The sequence below is a fragment of the Lithobates pipiens genome, unplaced genomic scaffold (assembly GCF_037356315.1).
Source record: "Lithobates pipiens isolate NorthernLeopardFrog02 unplaced genomic scaffold, aLitPip1_a1.2 Scaffold_27, whole genome shotgun sequence".
In the NCBI taxonomy this organism is placed as follows: Eukaryota; Metazoa; Chordata; class Amphibia; order Anura; family Ranidae; genus Lithobates; species Lithobates pipiens.
The window spans coordinates 184733058-184753960 of record NW_027507788.1 but is presented as its reverse complement, the minus strand read 5'-3'; the positions used below and the strand labels follow the sequence as shown (position 1 = coordinate 184753960).

At 45.0% G+C, this 20903-nt stretch overlaps 1 protein-coding gene across 1 annotated transcript in view; it reads right to left on the bottom strand.

The window, feature by feature from the left end:
* Positions 1–1398: 1398 nt before the first annotated feature.
* VPS26B (VPS26 retromer complex component B) overlaps positions 1399–20903 on the bottom strand; it is a 100404-nt gene continuing 80899 nt past the window's right edge. Inside the window, exons 6-8 of the mRNA XM_077455922.1 lie at positions 14756–14856; positions 9071–9161; positions 1399–1473 (exon numbers count right to left, since the gene is read on the bottom strand). Coding sequence (XP_077312048.1) covers positions 1399–1473; positions 9071–9161; positions 14756–14856 — 267 coding nt within the window. The remainder of the gene's footprint in view (positions 1474–9070; positions 9162–14755; positions 14857–20903) is intronic.

The following is a 20903-nucleotide window of genomic DNA, read 5'->3' as shown; positions in this document are numbered from 1 at the left end:
GACTTTCTTCAACAGGGTGTTTGCTCAAAAAATTTGCCTTAAGCACCATCACGGATCAGGTTCCATATTTTTTTTTTCATGTCACTTAGCTTCTCACTCTAGGATTTGAAACCTTTGTCCAAGGGCATCTTAGGACAAAAACTTGTCTCTTTCAGTCCTTCAAAAACCTCAGTTTCAAAATATTAGTGATGCTCATTTTGCTCACCCTCCCAGAAGGTCACCTTCTTGATTGCTTTCACATTGGCGCTCTGAGTGTTGGAGCTAGCTGCCTTGTCCTGTAAGTTCCCCTACTGGGTTGTGCGCAGTGGCACAGGGGTTCTCTGTCATCCCCCCTCATTCCTGCCGAAGGTAGAAGCATATTTTTCCATGCTCAAGGATATTGTACCTGCCTTCTTTGTGTCCATGCCCTTTGCACCCTATGGAGGCGGCACTGCACTTTTTGAATGTGCTTTGTGTGTACCAGTCTGCTACAGTTTACAAATTTGTTATGCATTATCATAAAAAAATCTGTGTGCAGCAGCCCCCCTCGGCCCCCCTAATGCTTACCTGAGTCCCATCTCTATCCACGAATGTCTCGGCCGTCTGGGACTCTCCCTCCTGACTGGTTGAAACACAGCAGCGGCGCCATTGGCTCCCGCTGCTGTCATTCAAAGTCAGTTGGCCAATCAGGAGAGAGAGGGCCTGGCTGAACTGCGGCTCCGTGTCTGAATGGACACACAGAGTTGCGGCTCAGCTCAGGTGCCCCTAGAGCAAGCTGATTGCTGTGGGGACACTGAACAGGAGGAAGAGGCCAGGAGCTCTGGCGAGGGACACGAGAAGAGGAGGATCTGGGCTGCTCTGTGCAAAACCAACTGCACAAAGGAGGTAAGTATAACATGTCTGTTATTTTTAAAGTGAATGTAAAGTCTTGTTTTTTTTAAATAACAAACATGTTATACTTACCTCCTCTGTGCAGTTGGTTTTGCACACAGCAGCCCGGACCCTCCTCTTCTCGGGTCCCTCTTTGCTTCTCCTGGCCGCTCCCTCCTCTGGAGTGCCCCCTCTGTGGAGAGTCGAGTCACAGCTCCGTATATCCATTCAGGCACAGAGCCCCGACCCGGCCCGCCCCCTCTCTCCCCTGATTGGCTGACTGACTTTGATTGACAGCAGCGGGAGTCAGTGGCGCTGCTGTTGTGTCTCAGCCAATCAGGAGGAGTGTCCTGGACAGCTTAGACAATCGCGGACATCGCTGGAGAGAGATGGGGCTCAGGTAAGTAATTAGGGGGGGGCTGCTACACACAGAATGCATTAAGATAAAAAACCTTCTCCCTTTACAACTCCTTTAAAGAAAAAAAAAATGAGACTTTAGTATCACTTTAATGATAAGTCTCTTCTGACCAGTAAGTAGAAAGATAAATCTCACATGCGAGCATGTTCTTCATCTAATGCAGCTTCATCCTTGGGGTCCTTACAGTTCATCTCCACCATCAGTTTCTGTGAATCGAGAGTGAACAAAGGGAATTAGTGTCAGCTGACAGCCTGTAAAGAAACTATAAGCGCACTTTCACATTGGGGTTTTGGGAGTGTCGGCGGTAAAGCAACGCTTTTTTTAAGCGGCACTTTACTGTCATTTTAGCAACGCATTTCAGCCACAAGTGGGGCACTTTCAACCCCCACTAGCGGTCCAAAAAGGGTTAAAAGCACCCGCAAAGTGCCGCTGCGGGTTGCTTTGCAGGCGCTGCCCATTGATTTCAATGGGCAGGGGGGATTTAGGAGCGGTGTATACAGGAATATAAGGAAAAGCAAAAAGACAATCACTGGAGGCTGATAGACTGGAGGTAAATTAAGGCATTACAATTTAATTGAAAGCACTAGTAAACCATATCCAAAAAAAAAAAGAAAATCTGGCTCCAGGGCACTTTAAGTCATAATGTGCTAGTATGTATTGCATGCTAGCGCATTTTGACAGACTTACCTGAAAATTAAGCCCTCACGCAGCACACTGTCACTAGGGTTGCCACATTTTCTTCAAGCCAAACCCTAACACTTTAGCAGTGCAGGGCATTTTTTTTTCTTGTAACATACACAAGTGTTTCTCAACCTTTGTTCAGTCAAGGCACCCTTTAAAATGATGGGCAGTCTCGAAGGAACCCCATTCTAAAATGTAAAAAAACGTAAGTTTGACTCAAACATTGGGTGTTTGCTTGCAAACTAACCGAACATATGAAATTTTTTGCGGGAGGTTCGAGCACCGAGGAACGCCCCATAATGCACTGCGAGATCGCAGTACATTGACATCTGATGATTGGCCAAAGCATGCACCTGACCTGCGAGAGCCATAATTGGCCAAAGGCAGGGTGCCTTTGGCTAATCATGACTCAGGGGGACTAAGTACACGCCCCACACTATATAAGGCTGCGTACATAGTGGCCGTGTATAGTGTGTGGACAGAGCTAGATTGAGCTAGATTAAGCAGGCAGGTTAGTTAGTGGCGTGCAGGAAGTATATTTAATATATATATATATATATATATATATACACACACACACACACACACACACACACTCTGCATTTAGTGTAGTCTAGATATTCAGTCAGTGCAGGTAGTGTAGTATATATAACACAGTGTATTGAAGTGGTCAAGGGGAACCCCGCGTCAAAATTAAAAAAACAAATGGTGTGGGGCCCTCCCCCAAAATCCATACCAGATTTTTATCCGAGCAAGCAAACTGGCAGGTCAGGATGGGAGGGGGTGACAAGAGCGATAACCCAACCCCCCGAACCATACCATGCCGCTTGCCCTCAATATGTCATTTTGCTGCAAGTCTGTAAAACAATGGAATAAACAAGAAAATACTGCACGAAAATTTTTTTTTTTTAAAATAGAAATAAAAAAGAAAATAAAAAATGAAAAAACGAAACAAACACAATACCCCCTAACAGCAGCAGCTCTAAATTGTGAGATATGCACAAGTATAAATGTAGTGACGGAAAAAAGCTGCGCTAACTTATATATACGTGATATAAATATGCCCCATTAGTGTATTTAAATAAAGAGCAATCCGATATTAATAGTGAAAAATAAAGTCCAATAGGATAAAGGTGAATGAAAACTATGATTGAACAGACACCACCAACACGTGATCCACCACCACATAGATTGTACGCTTACCAGAGGCAAGCTTAACCACTTAAGGACCGCCGCATGTAGATATACGTTGGCAGAATGGCATGTACGTGCACAAGCCGTACCCGTACGTGCTTGCCTTCCAGCGGGAGGGAGTCCGATCGGACCCCCTCCAGCTGGCTGCGGCGGTCCGTTTCGCTTCAGGAGCGATCCGGGCCATCCCCTCTCGATCGCTCCTGGCGAATGAGAAGCTTCCCCTGCCTGTGTAGTGTAAACACAGGTAGGGAGGAAGTGATGTCACTCTCCTCCGGGCAGTCTTTTTGACCGGACTGCGAGGAGAGGACATAGTAAGTGTGCACCAATCACTACACTGATACGTAGGTACACATAGGCACACAAATCACCCCCTGATCACTCCCCCGATCGCCCCTCCCAGTCACAGTGTCACTGATCGCAGTGATCATTTATTTACTGATCACTGCATTTAGTGTCAGTTGTGACAGTAAAAAGTGTCAGGGCAGTTAGTGTTAGGTCCAGGGTAGCCCCCTACCCCCCCCATAAAGGTTTAACCCCCTGATTGCCCCTAGAGTTAACCCTTTCACCCCCTTTTGCCAGTGTCACTAAGCAATCGTTTTTCTGATGGCTGCATTAGTGTCACTGATGCCGCTAGGTAGCTAGTTATTTTTTTAGGTTCACTGCCAGGTTTTTATAGCGTTAGGTACACCCATATACAACCTAATAAAGGTTTTAACCCCCTGATTGCCCCTAGAGTTAACCCTTTCACCAGCGATTACTGCATAAGTGTCACTGGTGATGCTGGATAGCCAGTTAGTTATTTAGGTTCCCCGTCAGGTTTTTATATAGCGTCCGGGACCCCCATATACTACCTAATAAAGGTTTTAACCCCCTGATTGCCCCCAGGTAACCCTTTCACCCCCTTTTGCCAGTGTCACTAAGCAATAGTTTTTCTGATCGCTGCATTAGTGTCACTGGTGCCGCCAGGTAGCTAGTTATTTTTTAGGTTCACCGCAAGGTTTTTATAGCGTTAGGTACCCCCATATACTACCTAATAAAGATTTTAACCCCCTGATTGCCCCTAGAGTTAACCCTTTCACCAGCGATCGCCGTATAAGTGTCACTGGTGACGCTGGTTAGCCAGTTAGTTATTTAGGTGCCCCGTCAGGTTTTTATATAGCGTCAGGGAGCCCCATATACTACCTAATGAATATTTTAACCCCCTGATTGCCCCTAGTTAACCCTTTCACCAGTGATCACCGTATAAGTGTTACGGGTGACTCTGGTTAGTTAGTTTGCTTTTTATAGCATCAGGGAACCCACCATTTATTACCCAATAAAGGTTTAACCCCCTGATCACCCGGCGGGTGATATCAATTAGGTTTTAGGGTCAGGGTCTGCGTCGCCCCAGGCAGCGCTAGGTTAGTGCCAGTACTGCGAACACCCACGCGCAAAGCATACACCTCCCGTAGTGGTACAGTATCTGAACAGATCAATATCTGATCCGATCAGATCTATACTAGCGTCCCCAGCAGTTTAGGCTTCCAAAAAAGCGCATTGTTAGCGGGATCAGCCCAGATACCTGCTAGCACCTGCATTTTGCCCCTCTGCCCAGCCCACCCAAGTGCAGTATCGATCATTCACGGTCACTTACAAAATACTAAACACATAACTGCAGCATTCGCAGAGTCAGGCCTGATCCCTGCGATCGCTAACAGGTTTTTTTGGTAGCGTTTTATATTTAAATCCTGAAGGCGGTGCTTGGTTTTCGGGGTCCCGTACATGGCTAGGCTCCCAAAAAGTCCCCCACATGTGGTATCCCCGTACTCAGGAGAAGCAGCAGAATTTATTTTGGGGTGTAATTTCACTTATGCCCATAGCATGTGTGAGCAATATATCATTTAGTGACAACTTTGTGCAAAAAAAAAAAGTTTGTAATATTCCCGCAACTTGTGGCAAAATATAAAATATTTCATGGACTCAGCATGCCTCTCAGTAAATAGCTTGGGGTGTCTACTTTCCAAAATGGGGTCATTTGGGGGGGGGGGGGGGGGTTGTGCTATTTTGGAATTTTATGGCCTTTCGAAACTGTGATAGGTAGGGAGGAGTGAAATCAAAAATTTGCACCCTTAGAAATCCTGAAGGCAGTGATTTGTTTTCGGGGTGCCGTACGCGGCTAGGCTCCCAAAAAGTCCCACATATGTGGTATCCAAGCAGAATATATTTTGGGGTGCAATTCCACATATAACTATGGCATGTGTGAGCAATATATCATTTAGTGACAACTTTTTGTAAACTTAATTTTTTTTTTTGTGTCATTATTCAATCACTTGGGACAAAAAAAAAATATTCAATGGGCTCAACATGCCCCTCAGCAATTTCCTTGGGGTGTCTACTTTCCAAAATGGGGTCATTTGGGGGGGTTTTGTACTGCCCTGCCATTTTAGCACCTCAAGAAATGAGATAGGCAGTCATAAATTAAAAGCTGTGTAAATTCCAGAAAATGTACTCTAGTTTGTAGACGCTATAACTTTTGCGCAAACCAATAAATATACACTTATTGACATTTTTTTTACTAAAGACATGTGGCTGAATACATTTTGGCCTAAATGTATGACTAAAATTTAGTTTATTCGATTTTTCTTATAACAAAAAGTAGAAAATATATTTTTTTTTCAAAATTTTCACTCTTTTTCCTTTTATATCGTAAAAAATAAAAATCGCAGAGGCAATCAAATACCATAGTTTGGGTACAACATTACATGACCGCGCAATTACCAGTTAAAGCAGTGCAGTGTGAAATTGTAAAAAGACCTCTGGTCCTTAGGCTGCCAATTGGTCCGGGGTTTAACCACTTGCAGACCGGACCATTTTGCTGGTCAAAGACCAAACCACTTTTTGCGATTCGGCACTGCGTCGCTTTAACTGACAATTGCGCGGTCGTGCGACGTGGCTCCCAAACAAAATTGACGTCCTTTTTTTCCCACAAATAGAGCTTTCTTTTGGTGGTATTTGATCACCCCTGCGGTTTTTATTTTTTGCGCTATAACCAAAAATAGAGCGACAATTTTGAAAAAAACACATTATTTTTTACTTTTTGTTATAATATATATCCCCCAAAAATATATAAAAAAACATTTTTTTCCCTCAGTTTAGGCCGATACATATTCTTCTACATATTTTTGTTAAAAAAAAATCGCAATAAGCGATTATTGATTGGTTTGCGCAAAAGTTATAGCGTTTACAAAATAGGGATAGTTTTATAGCATTTTTATTAATAATTTATTATTATTTTTTTTTACTAGTAATGGCGGCGATCAGCGATTTTTATTGTGACTGCGACATTGTGGGGGACGCATCGGACATTTTTGACACATTTTTGGGACCATTGTCATTTATACAGTAATCACTGCTATATAAATGCAGTGATTCCTGTGTAAATGACACTGGCAGTGAAAGGGTTAACCAGTGGGTGGCAGTGTAGGGGTTAAGTGTTCCTAGGGGTGTGTTACTAACTGTGGGGGGGTTGGGCTTTCATTTAGTGAACACTGATCTCTGCTCCAATCACATGAAGCAGAGATCAGCGTCACTAGTTGCTAGGCAGAATGGAGAAATGTTGTTTACACAGCATTTCCTCCATTCGGCCGCTCCGTGAGACGATCGCGGACTCACGGGGGTCCCGACCAGTGCGGGAGCGCGCCGGCGGCGGCGTGCTCCCGATGGCAGGGCAGCATTGAATATTGGACGTACCTGTACGCCAATATGCCTGCCCGTGCCATTCTGTCGACGTACATCGTCGTGCGCTGGTCGGGAAGTGGTTAAAGCGGTGTTTCAGCCCTAAAAAATTCAGTCAGCAGCTGAAACAAAAGTAGCTGCTGACTTTTAATAAGGAGACTTACCTTTCCAGGGCCGCCAAGGCTGACATGTCCCTCGGGTCCCAGCGTTGCCATCCTCACTAAGGGAAACAGGCAGTGGAGCCTTGCAGCTTCACTGCCTGTTTCCTACTGCGCATGCGGCGAGTCGCGCTGCGCTTTGTGAATGGGACGCGCTGTGTTAGGGAACACACAGTTCCCAGAACACAGTGTGCCCCATTACCCAGAAGACAGCGCGGAGGAGGGGAGAAGACCGAAGATCACAGAGGAGCAGGAAGAAGGCATATTAGTAAGACTGCCTAGCAACAGGGATTTCTAGCCAGGTAACATTACATTTTTTTTAAGAATATTAATGCATTTTTTTTTTTTTTTAGGGTGGCCCTCCACTTTAATTGAAGCCTGTATATATCCAAACATCAACCCGGTAATGGCACTGCCACAGACCACCTAGATAGTATTCATACAGTAGGAGACGTTTCGGATTCAAATCACTGGCATCACTCTTCCTTGATCAAACGTCAATGATAGACCAGGGACAGCAGCGACCATACGGAGCACACCTCTGTCATAAATTCATAAAGATGAAAGAAAGACTGGCCATAGTGTGAATCCGTAGGGTAATATTTAATAAAAAAAAATTGCACTTACATGTATAACGTAAAAACAAGCAGATTAAAAGCACTTTTCGCCGGCCGGCAGCATACACCCGTTCACATACAGGTCGCGATGACGTCAGCGCGTCAACCTCCCTACGCACGTTTCGTCTGGGGGAACGGGCGACGCACTGACTCATCGCCATTAAATATACAAGGATATGTGCGCCTCGTTGTGAGTCCTCAATGGACGGAAACCCATGATGTCAATCTATACTGACATACTAAAAAGCAAATCTAAGCAATAGACATATATGGACAGGAGCAATATAAGGAATAAGTAGTTAGGTGTTAATTGATCTATAACCTACACAGAATGTTTATCGCTATATCGAAAATTTCATTTTTATTGTTTCACTTTAAGCATTCTAAAAAACCACTGCTCCCGATAAAACTGTCATTCTTAAAACTTTTTAAAACACAGCTTTAAGGTAAAAAACCTTCCTTGATCAGCTCCCCCTCAGCACAACCTGTAAATACTTACCCGAGTTCTATCCTGATTCTGCGCTGTGCACGTTTGCAGCAGCTCTCTCCTCTCTCCCTTTTCACACAGGACACAGAGGCAGCAGCAGGAGCCATTGGCTCCTGCTACTGTCAATCAAATCCTGTGAGGAGGGAGCTGGGGGACAGGGCCGAGTCACGCTGTGTGTGTCTATAGACGCACACAGCCTAGCTCAGGAGTGCGCCTGTACAAGTGTCCCCACAACACACAGCTTGCTATGGGGGCACTCAGAGAAGAGGAGTGGACAATACCGGCAAGGGACCCTAGAAGAGAAGTTTGGGTTGATTTGCAGAATACCATTCAACAGAGCAGGTAAGTATGACATGTTTCTTCTTTTAGGAAAAAATAAAATATGTCTTTATAACCACTTTAATGCCCCTTTTACACAGGCTGTCCAATCAGATCCACCTGTCAGTTTTTCAGGCCTGATCGGGCAATCCATTCATTCCTATGGAGTGGCGGATTTCAGCGTACATGTCTGTTGACACCTACTGCAATCCGATCCGATCCTCTCCGCCAAATCCAGAGGGGTGGATGTCCTATTTTCTATCCGTCTGGCAGATTGGATCGGATGAAAAAAGAACAGGTGGTCTGTTTTCATCCGATCTCCCCATAGAGGAGAGTGGGACCATGTCCACCTCTGCTATGTACAGTGGAGCGTAGATGGGCCTGTCATTCACCTGCTCTGTGGGGGTCAGCGGAGCATTCCCTCGCTGAGCAAGTGGAGTCCATCAAATAGATCTGCCCCATGTGAATGGACCCTAAGGCAACGCGACAGTCTCTTTTCATTCACATGAAAGAAAAAAGGAGGAGAGAGAAGGATGGCTGGGAGGAGTTTCCTCCTAAAATGCGCACAATATGACTGCAGTAGAGTCTGTAAGTCCCATTGGCAAAATAATTCAGTATATCATCCAGTGCTCACCTCAACCTCTGGGTTAAAGTTTTGAAAAGACATCCGCCCAAAACTTAATTCTTGACAGGCAGAGAAGCTCTGTGTTTCAATAATATGACTTCTAAAGGAAAAAAAGAATAAAACAATTTAATATACACACTGTTTTATTTACCTGGGCAAGCTACAACCCTGTGGGAGCCGGCATTCCCTGCACGAATCCCAGGGCATGCTTTTATCCAACTTGTGGCAAAAGCTTCCATGGACATGATCTTGCCTGACTCCCTATGGCCACTAAGTCCTTTTTCCACATGGGCAGCAGGCTGTACCATCCAATCCATAATACATTGTTATATTGATAGACACAGAAGTGATAGAACCTTGAAACTGAGGCCGCGTACACACGCGCGGACTGTTCGCCCAACTTTGTCCGCTGAACAGTGTTTGGGCGGACAGTCCGCTCGTGTGTGGGCTTTCAGCGGACAGTTTCAGCGGACAGTTTGACGAACAAGGTTTTACGGAATTTCCGAAAAACTGTCCGCTGAAACCTTGTTTCAGCGAACAGTCCGCCCGTGTGTAGGCTTGTTCGTCAAACTAAGTTCCGCGCATGCTCAGAAAGGATTTACACGCCGAAAGTTATAATGCAGTGTATAGGACGTCGTATTTTTCGTCCCGTCGTACGCGCCGTTCACGTCATCGCGCACGGTTTCAGCAAACTGTTCGTTCGTCGTGTGTGGCCATGTCCGTCCATGCTAATTTTGAGCGGACTGTTTGCCGAAACTGTTTGACGGACAAAGTTGGGCGAACAGTCTGCGCGTGTGTACGCGGCCTTACTGAAAGCTTCTTGGTAGCAACAGGACCATTTGTTTGGATGTGTGCAGTACATTTTCCCAGTGCCCATAGGTGTGCGCAACCTTTTGTATTACGGTGTGCGCCCCAAAGCTCAAACATGTGTGTATGTATATGGTCCTGGCAAATTGCTCTCTGTGCCAACACAGTGAAAGAGAAGCGCTTAAGCTCTTCTATTATGGCAATGCTAATGCACACTAGGCGATTAGGGTGTGTCCAGGCACACCCAGCAGACCCTGTGTGTACGCCTGTGCCATATACTGTATGTCCTTGTGGAACAAAGACTTATCCAATGGCTATATGTGGATTTGTTATAATACCTTTCTTGTGAATAGGCAAAGGTAAAGGTGTTGGCGCTATAAAACATTGTGAATAGATGAATACAACATACAGTGCCTTGCAAAAGTATTCACTTCCTTGGCATTTTTTTGTGTTTTGTTGCCTCACAACCTGGAATTAACATGGATTGTTTGAGGATTTGCATCATTTAATTTACAGAACATGCCCACAACTTTGAAGTTGTTTTTTTTTATTGTGAAGCAAACAACAAATAGGACAACATAAAAGGTTAAAAAAGTCAATGTGCATAACTATTCACTCCTCTAAAGTCAATACTTTGTAGAGCCACCTTTTGCGGCTATCACAGCTCCAAGTCACTTTGGATAAGTCTCTATGAGCTTGCCACATCTTACCACTGGGATTTTTGCCCATTCCACCTTGCAAAACTGCTCCAGTTCCTTCAAGTTGGATGGTTTGCGCTTGTGAACAGCAAGTCTGACCACAGATTTTCTATTGGATTGAGGTCTGGGCTTTGACTAGGCCATTCCAACACATTTACATGTTTCCCCTTAAACCACTCAATTGTTGCATTAACAGTGTGCTTGGGGTCATTGTCCCGCTGGAAGGTGAACCTCCGTCCTAGCCTCAAATCACACACAGAGTGGTACAGGTTTTGCTCGAGAATATCCCTGTATTTAGCACCATCCATTTTTCCTAACCAGTTTCCCAGTCCCGACTGCTGAAAAACACCCCACAGCATGATGCTGCCACCACCATGTTTCACAGTGGGGATGGTGTTCTTAGGGTGATGTGATGTGTTGGGTTTGTGCCAGACAGCGTTTTCTTTGATGGCCAAAAAGTTTAATTTTAGTCTCATCAAACCAGAGCACCTTCCACCATAAATTTTGGGAGTCTCCCACATGCCTTTTCACAAACTCAAAACATGGCGTTTTGTTTTTTGCTGAAAGTAATGGCTTTCTTCTGGCCACTCTGCCATAAATCCCAACTCTATGGAGCGTACGGCTTATTGTTGTCCTATGTACAGATACTCCAGTCTCTGTTGTGGAACTTTGCAGCTCCTCCAGGGTTACCCTTGGTCTCTGTGCTGCCTTTCTGATTAATGTCCTCCTTGCCCAGTCCGTGAGTTTTGGTGTGCGACCGCCTCTTGGCAGGTTTGCTGTTGTGCCATGTTCTTTCCATTTGGTTATGATTGATTTGATGGCGCTCCTAGGGATCATCAAAGATTTGGATATTTTTTATAACCTAACCCTGACTTGTACTTCTCAACACCATTGTCCCTTACTTGTTTGGAGAGTTCCATGGTCTTCATGGCAGTGTTTGGTTAGTGGTTCCTCTTGCTTAGGTGTTGCAGCCTCTGGGGCCTTTCAAAAAGGTGTGTATATGTAATGACAGATCATGTGACACTTAGATTGCACACAGGTGGACTTCATTTCACAAATTATGTGATTTCTGAAGGTAATTGGCTGCACCAGAGCTTTTTATGGGCTTCATAACAAAGGGGGTGAATACATACGCACATGGAAATTATTTTTTATTTCTGAAATATAGTTTTATGTATATATTTTTCTAATTTTACTTCACCAACTTAGACTATTGTGTTCTGATCCATCACATATATACAGATTAAAATTAAAATAACTAAAGGCTGTAATGGGACAAAATAGGTAAAAAGCCAATGGGGGGGGAATACTTTTGCAAGGCACTGTATGAATTGGTATACATATACACATAAACTATTAATGTCCAAAGTGACAAACCCAACGCCATGAACATATAAAATCTTCTGGTCTGATGTTCCTTCAAATACAAGCTTTACCACGAGTGATAATGCGGTAAGTCACCAGAGGTGTTTGACCACTTTTTACAGTAGGTGAAATTGCGCTTTGATTGAATGGACCAAATGGATCCTAGGTAGACATCTATGAGACCCCCTCCAGGAAAGGCTGAGGACAAGGGAATCGACTCCACCAGGGACACAAAGAAGAAACCTTATGGTGTAGTAAGTTTTATTAAAATTGATAATAAAAAAAAATGTATCAAAGGTTACACTCACATGTGACTATGCCATTTCCCAGCCCTAAGGTGTCTACAGCATGTGTGGGTTGGTATATCAAAATCTCGGCGGTGTGCGATCCATGCCTCGTTCTAGATATACTGATAAGATGGATGTCACATACAGGACCCGGAAGTGACGTGTCCACGCTTCTACATACGTTTCACCATACTGGCGTCATCAGACTTCTGGGTCCTGTTTGTGACATCCATAGACAGTCCTTAGATGTGGTGGCTGCATTTGGTTCTTTTTCCAGGGCTTTTTCCCTCTTTGTTTTTACCTGGTGACCCTGAAAATAACATACTATCTGTCCTACAGTGGCTATGCTTACTCACCTGTCTGTATCTATGAAGGGTGACAGCACCTGCACATGCGCTTGGAAGGTCCAACATACCGTCCAACATACCGTGGAAGGAAGGTCCAACATACCGTGCTGGTTCTTCAGAGCTCTGTGCTGGAGCCGATGGCCCCTGGGCGCATGAGTGGAAGTGACATCATAGCGGCTCCCTGCCACCCATACAGCCAGAGCCCGCAAACCCGGAAGGAAAATCGGGGAAGACGGAAGCCCCGTCAGTGGTGACATCACACTGCTGGAGGGCTTCGGTATTTCATAATGTAATTGCCTTACAGGGGAAAGTTTTTGTTTGTTTTACTGTCGTGGTTTACAACCACTTTAAAGTAGTGATTATCTGCAGATTTGTTTTTGTACTATGAAGGACACATTTTTAGTTTTAACTTGGGATGCACCGATAGCATTATTTTTTTACAAGTACCGATAACTTTTCTTTTAGTAGGCGCTGATACCAATTACCGACACCTACTGCAACTGTTTTGTTTTCACTTCAGCTGTGGTACAAGGCATTGAAAAGTTATTTACAAATTAAATAAATAGATTTTTTTTTTAATTTTGCGCTTTTTCAATGTGAAATGTGTAAATATACGTTAATATGTATGTGTAAAAATATTCACTAACAAAAGCAAACAAAAAAAGCAGGAAAATAATTAAATGGAGAAGAATAGGGAGTTAATTAAGGCTGATTAGAGTAAATTAAGGGTTTATAAGGAGTTAAACAGAGGAACATTTGTTCATCCCTTTGATCTGCAGATGAAGAAACAGAAAGATTCAAAAAGAAACAATATTTCTTTTTATTTTAGTGTTTCACGGCTGAGCAATGTTGTTAATAAATATTGCCGGCTGCTTTTTTTTTGACAGCTCCAATTACCGGACTTCTTTAACACTTCAGCTGTCAACAGGGGAGACCCACTGACAGCTCAAAGAACCGGGCCTGAAAGCATCGGTTTCAGGTATCAGTGCATTTGCACGAGTACCGATACTTGTGAAAATACTCAGTACTAATATCGGTGCAACCCTAGTTTTAATCCTATCATGACAGATGATACAAAAAGCATGCTGCCGCTACTAAATTTCTTAGAGAGAGCAAGCACAGTAAGCTTGTCCTTTAGATGTGGTGGCTGCATTTGTTTTCTTTTTTCAAGCTACCTATGACAAGGGACCCTGTCATGCATAATATTATATCACAGTCCCCTCTGGAAATCTGCCAATAAAAGCAGAATTGTCTTTACTGTGGGCATATGAACAAGTATAGTGACCAAGGCTTACCTTGGCATTACATGCTACTACATAGAGGTGTTACATAGAGGTGAGGAGGTATGGTTTTAAGGGTATGGGCCATCATCCCTAATAGAAATATGCAAGAAAAATCCCTAAGGCCCCTTTCACATGGGGCTGTCCGTATTTAGCCATCTGCTTGCTCAGTGGGGATCGCTCTGTTGATCCCCGCTGAGCCGGCAGATGGCAAGTCCGTCTCTGCACTCTGTGCAGGGACAGACTTTTCAGAGAGTCCGCTCAACCCTATGGGGGGATCGGATGATTACCGATCGCCTGTCTGTTTTCATCCGATCGGCAAGACGGATGGAAAATGGGGTTTCCATCTGTCTGGATTGGGATCGGGTCAGGGTGGACATGTCTGTGGGTCGCTATAATCCCATTATATTGGGGGATTTTTCTTGCGTATTCTTACATAGAGGAGGGGTGGAATATGATTTCTATACAGCAGCAAATATTGCAGATTGGCTTGAAAGAGGTCACTGCAAAATCTGAAATTCTGGCTCAGAAAATAATTGCCTTTGTGAATGACAATGGTGCATTGTAGCTGCTGCGAACATCCTGGAGGACAAGTGTGGGTGGACCAGTATCTGCTGCAGAGCCAGCCTCAGCCCTGAGCATGTGGACATGTTAAAATTCTTATATTCCAATGCAAAGTTTCTGAAAGTTTGTATTTTTTGTTCTGTTTTTAAAAATGTGTACCGTTGTGTCATGTTAATGTGAGGATTTTTTATTCTGCAGTTTGTGTGTGACACTCCATTTATTCATTTAAATATTTTTAAATAAAAGAAAAAATGTCATATTGAGGTTTTTATCCAAGTCATCAAAACAATGATTGGCCAGCTAATGAAAAATAATTGTTAGTTGCAGCCCTATTTACAACTCTTACTCCTCCTCCTCGGACACATCCAGGTACCAGTGCTCATCGTTAAGTGTTTCTTCATCCATTTTGTCAGCCTCTTCTTTCTGATTTTTGCTCTTCTTCATAAACTAATAAGAGAAAGAGAAAGAGAAAGAGAAAGAGAAAGAGAAATGAGCATGTTTTTACGTATTCCCTCACACAGTTTATGCTTAAACAGCTTCCCACCTGGCCTATAGTAATATGAAGGCCAAGCGGGAGCGCTCCTATCCTGGGTGGACTTCATATGAGATCCTTTCCAGGATCATGGACCATGATGCGGTGTGATCTGTCACCCTGTCCACCAGACACAGCGGATGACAGATCAGTGTACTGGACCATGTGATTGCTGTGACCAATCACAGCAGATCACATGGCTATTGTACACAATGAATGGCTTCCATTCATAGCCATTCATTGTGTACTATTATGTTGATCTGTGTGATTGGTCACAGTGATCACTTGGTATAGACAGGGCCAATCACAGTGCATTTATACCACGATAGCTGTGGACAATCAGAACTTCACAATGGTACACACTGAATCGGGGGTCGGCAAGCCGTTGATTGTGATCTACCGGTTGACTGCAGGGAGCCGGTAGGTGGACTGCTTAGCTTTGAAAGGAGGTCAGGGGTGGGAGCTGCTCAGTGATTGGTTCTAGGCAGTCCTAGCAACCAATCACCAGCTCATGAAATGTTAATTCCGGCAGCTCCTGCTCCCACCGTCCACTCAGCACTATGCTATCTCATGTCCTCTGCTGTACACATGCAGGTAGGAAGTGCTACCTACACAGCCTGTGTACATGTGGGGTGGGGTGGGGGGGGAGACATTTTTGGAAGGGGACAGAGGACACTACAGTGAGGGGGGGAGGAGGGATTGAGGATACTGCTTTGGGGGATGGGGAGGCAGAGGACTAGGATGAGCTCGGTGTTTGACTCGAACATCGGCCGTTCGTCTGTTCAGCGAATTCAGAACTTTGTGGACCGTTCGCACCAAATTCGTGTGGCACAAATGGCCCACAATGCACTACGCCATCACAGTGCATTGCTGGCTCATGATATGGCCAATTATAGCTCAGGGGGTTTAGTACACGCCCCACAGCGGCGGCCTTGTGTAGTGTGTTCCGGCGTGCAGGGAAAGGACTAGATAGGCATGGACAGTGTGTTCTTTTCTCTGGCATCTTAAAGTTAAAGTGGTGTTGTGTGCCTCCAGCACAGTATACACCTGTATCTACCCTTTATTGCTGTTTTTCTCTAATTAAGGCATCTGCAGGAGTTAGTGGGTGTGGTGTGCCTCCAGCACAGTATACACCTGTATCTACCCTTTATTACTGGTGTTCTATAATAAAGGCATCTGCAGGAGTTAGTGGGTGATGTGTGCCTCCAGCACAATATACACCCGTATTTACCCTTTATTGCTGGTGTTCTCTAATACAGGCATCTGCAAGAGTTAGTGGGTGTTGTGTGGCTACAGCACAGCACAATATACACCTGTATCTACCCTTTATTACTGGTATTCTCTAATACAGGCATCTGCAGGGGTTAAAGTGGGTGTATACACCTGAAGATACCCCTTATTGATGGTGTTGTCTGTTGCATATCTTGCATATTAGCCTTTAAAATTAGCACTTTTGATTTTGAATGGTCGAGTCCCATAGACTTTAATAGGGTTCTAAAGTTCGTATGAATTTTAGGTCCGTTCGAAGGTTCTGGTGCGAACCGAACCTGGGGGTGTTCGGCTCATCCCTACAGAGTACACTGTTTTCGGGGGCAGAGGACACTGCTAAAGGTAGGGGGGTAGAGGACACAACAATGGGAGGGGGGTGATGTGAATGGAGCAGGGGACACTGTTTTGGGGGGGCACTACTGTGGGGGGAGGGTACAGAGAACACTGCTATGGGGGCAGAGGACACTATAGTGGGGGGGGTGATGCGGGCAGAGGACACTGCATTGGAGGTGTAGGACACTACTGTTGGGTGAGGGGAGGGGTTGGGGTGATGTGAAGGGGGCAGAGGACACAGAGTTGGGGGGGGTACAGAACACTACGTCTATATCTTTTTATTGGGAGCTCGATCTTTTTTTTTTGTTTTCTTTAAGGGTGCTGTCTAGTACCTTCCCGTGAAACTTTGCTTTCCTTCACGTTTTCTAGGTAGATCTTAACCTTCCAAAGGTTGCCTACCCCCAGGGGCGTACCAATATGGGGGCGGGGGCGCGGTCCGCCCCAGGTGCCACACTTTGGGGGGGTGTCAGTGGCCAAGTGACTTTGATATGGGGGTGCATTCTGCACCCAAGTCGGGGTGACACCATCAGATCATCTCAAGGGCATCCCTGCTGTCTCTGGTTGCTAATTTTCACTTTAGTTTTTTTTAGAACACCCCCGTGCCATGGCCACAATGGACTGTTCCAGACTGTTCAGTGAGTGACTGTATTCCCTCCTGCTAGCTCCGCCTCCACCCACCACTGCTGCTGCCTGTGTGTGTCTGTCTCATCTCTCTCCGCTGGGGTGGCTGCTTCCACACAGTGAATACAGAGTCCTCCCTAGCCGACTGAGAGCCTGAGGTGGTGAGCAGGGGGGAGGGGGGATTGATGTAAGAAGAGGCTGCAGCCTGCAGAATTGTGTCTACCCCTGTGCTGGTCTAAGGTGGGGGGGTCAGTGACTGTGATTGCAATGTCCACCACTCCCTCCCCCTGCCATGTGTATTGTGTAGCTGTCTGACCTGATTGGGGGGGTTGATGTAAGAAGGGGCTGGAGGAGTGTGTCTACCCCTGCCATGTGCTGGTCTGGGGGGGTCAGGGTGATTGCTGTGTCCCCCTCCCCCTGCCATGTGTATAGTGTAGCTGATGGGGGGGGGTTGATGTAAGAAGAGGCTGGAGTATTGTGTCTACCCTGTGCTGGTCTGGGGGGGGGGGGGGGGTCAGGGTGACTGCTGTGTCCATCACCCCCCTCCCATGTGTATAGTGTAGCTGACCTGATGGGGGAGGGGGGATTTCAGAATCCAGATATGTCCTATATACAGGGTGCAGAATCCAGATATGTCCTATATACAGGGCGCAGAATCCAGATATGTCCTATATACAGGGCGCAGAATGCAGATATGTCCTATATACAGGGCGCAGAATGCAGATATGTCCTATATACAGGGCGCAGAATGCAGATATGTCCTATATACAGGGCGCAGAATGCAGATATGTCCTATATACAGGGTGCAGATATGTCCTATATACAGGGTGCAGATATGTCCTATATACAGGGTGCAGATATGTTCCATATACAGGGCGCAGAATGCAGATATGTGCTATATACAGGGTGCAGATATGTCCTATATACAGGGTGCAGATATGTCCTATATACAGGGCGCAGAATGCAGATATGTCCTATATACAGGGTGCAGATATGTCCTATATACAGGGCGCAGAATGCAAATATGTCCTATATACAGGGTGCAGATATGTCCTATATACAGGGTGCAGATATATCCTATATACAGGGTGCAGATATGTCCTATATACAGGGTGCAGATATGTCCTATATACAGGGCGCAGAATGCAGATATGTCCTATATACAGGGTGCAGATATGTCCTATATACAGGGCGCAGAATGCAAATATGTCCTATATACAGGGTGCAGATATGTCCTATATACAGGGTGCAGATATGTCCTATATACAGGGCGCAGAATGCAGATATGTCCTATATACAGGGTGCAGATATGTCCTATATACAGGGCGCAGAATGCAGATAGGTGCTATATACAGGGTGCAGATATGTCCTATATACAGGGTGCAGATATGTCCTATATACAGGGCGCAGAATGCAGATATGTCCTATATACAGGGTGCAGATATGTCCTATATACAGGGTGCAGATATGTCCTATATACAGGGTGCAGATATGTCCTATATACAGGGCGCAGAATGCAGATATGTCCTATATACAGGGTGCAGATATGTCCTATATACAGGGTGCAGATATGTCCTATATACAGGGCGCAGAATGCAGATATGTCCTATATACAGGGTGCAGATATGTCCTATATACAGGGTGCAGATATGTCCTATATACAGGGCGCAGAATGCAGATATGTGCTATATACAGGGTGCAGATATGTCCTATATACAGGGTGCAGAATGCAGATATGTGCTATATACAGGGTACAGATATGTCCTATATACAGGGTGCAGAATGCAGATATGTCCTATATACAGGGTGCAGATATGTCCTATATACAGGGTGCAGATATGTCCCATATACAGGGTGCAGAATGCAGATATGTGCTATATACAGGGTGCAGAATGCAGATATGTCTTATATACAGGGTGCAGAATCCAGGCGTGTGCTGTATACAATAAATATTCTTGAGAAAATGGAAAATAAATTGTGGGTGTTTTTTTTTTCATTTTAAATGGGAGGGGGGGGGGGGGGTGCCAGATGTAGTATCCGCCCCGGGTGCCAAATGCTCTAGGTACGCCCCTGCCTACCCCTGCACTGGATGAATGGATGTCATTCATAAAAAATAAAAAAAATGGTCGCTTATAACAGTGTATAAAGAAAACAAAATCCTAATCACCTCCCCAGAGTAGTACGATATTGCTATTTACAGTATGTAAAAGAATTATTAAAAAAATATATATTTTTTTTACATAGTGTCCCTGATCACCGCCACATCAGTTATATAATTTTGCTGTACTGCACTGGTGACAGTATGTAAAAAAAAAATGTTAATTTTTTTTTTTTAATTTCTCAATTTTCCAAAAGATTGTGACAAAAAAATTACATGCGCACTAACGCTATGGCTGTCACATTGAATACGTCATTAAAGGCGGCAGTTTTAAAAGGAGAAAACAGCCTGCAAGCCTTGGAATGCTTGTTGGTTTGTGGCAGTGTTCCTGTGACCTGTTTTTCTGCATCTAAGGTATGGGATCTCTAAGGGACAGGTATGCTACCTGTTTTTTCTGCTGCTTTATTTTCTCCTAACAAGGCTATTTTTTTTTCTTGAAGCCCGATAGACCCTTCCAGAGCCCTGGATCCGTCACCGCCTGCTAGTGGCCAGCCCTCTTGCAGCAGGTATACATTGGGGGTAAGGTCACCCTTATAACACCTGCTGGGGGGCGGAATAGTTGGATCATCAGTATCTGATGGCTCCATTAACACAGATGATTCTTTTCTGATAATGTTGTCTTCTGTTACTGCTAAGCGTGACCTGTGTCTTTGTACTTGGTTAGCCGAGCTTCAAAACAGGTTTGGTGCTGGATCCCTTTTAATGGATCTTCTCTTTTCGGCAATAAGTTAGACAGTGCCATAACTCGGGCCACTGGGGGCAAGTCGGGATTTCTTCCTCAAGACAGGCGTCTGCAAGGCCAAAGAAGATCCTTTCCAAGGAGACAGAATCAAGATCGTGCCAGAAAGGCACGTTGTTATAGGCCTGGATGTGAATTTTCCAGGTCATGGAAGTCCAGGCAGTCATCTTTCAAGAAGTCGGCTAAGAGCAGTTCAACGGGAGAGAAGGAAGCGACAAAGTCCTTTTGAGATCGGGCCCATCCAGACAGGCCAGGTGGGGGCTCATCTCCTCCACTTTTGGCATGTCTGGACGGCCTCGATCCAGGACTTCTGGACTGTCAGAACGGTCTCTTCAGGCCACACCTTCAGCAGCGCTCTCAAACTCAGGTGTGTTCCCACGTCTTTTCCAGCTTCAGAGGAAAAAAGGCAAATCCTATCAGCCTACGTAAGATCTTTATTGGATCAAGGCGCTGCTATTCCCGTTCCAGCCGATCAACGCGGTATGGGAATGTATTCTCCTCTTTTCATGGTCCAAATGAAGAATGGGGCTTGGAGACCCGTAATAGATTTGACGCATCTGAATCGTTTCATCAAAAAAGAAAGGTTCAAGATGGAGACTCTGTCCACGATCCAACAGTCAGTTCAGCCGGGAGATTGGCTTGTCTCCATAGACCTCAAAAATGCTTACTTCCACGTTCCTGTGGCAACAGACTTCCAACAATTCCTGCGATTCTCCATAGGCCATCTTCACTTACAATTTACATGCCTTCCCTTTGGTCTGTCGACTGCACCACGTGTCTTCTCAAAGGTCCTGTTGGCGATTGTTGCCCTGTTAAGGGTCAGAGGGATACGTATCCATCCT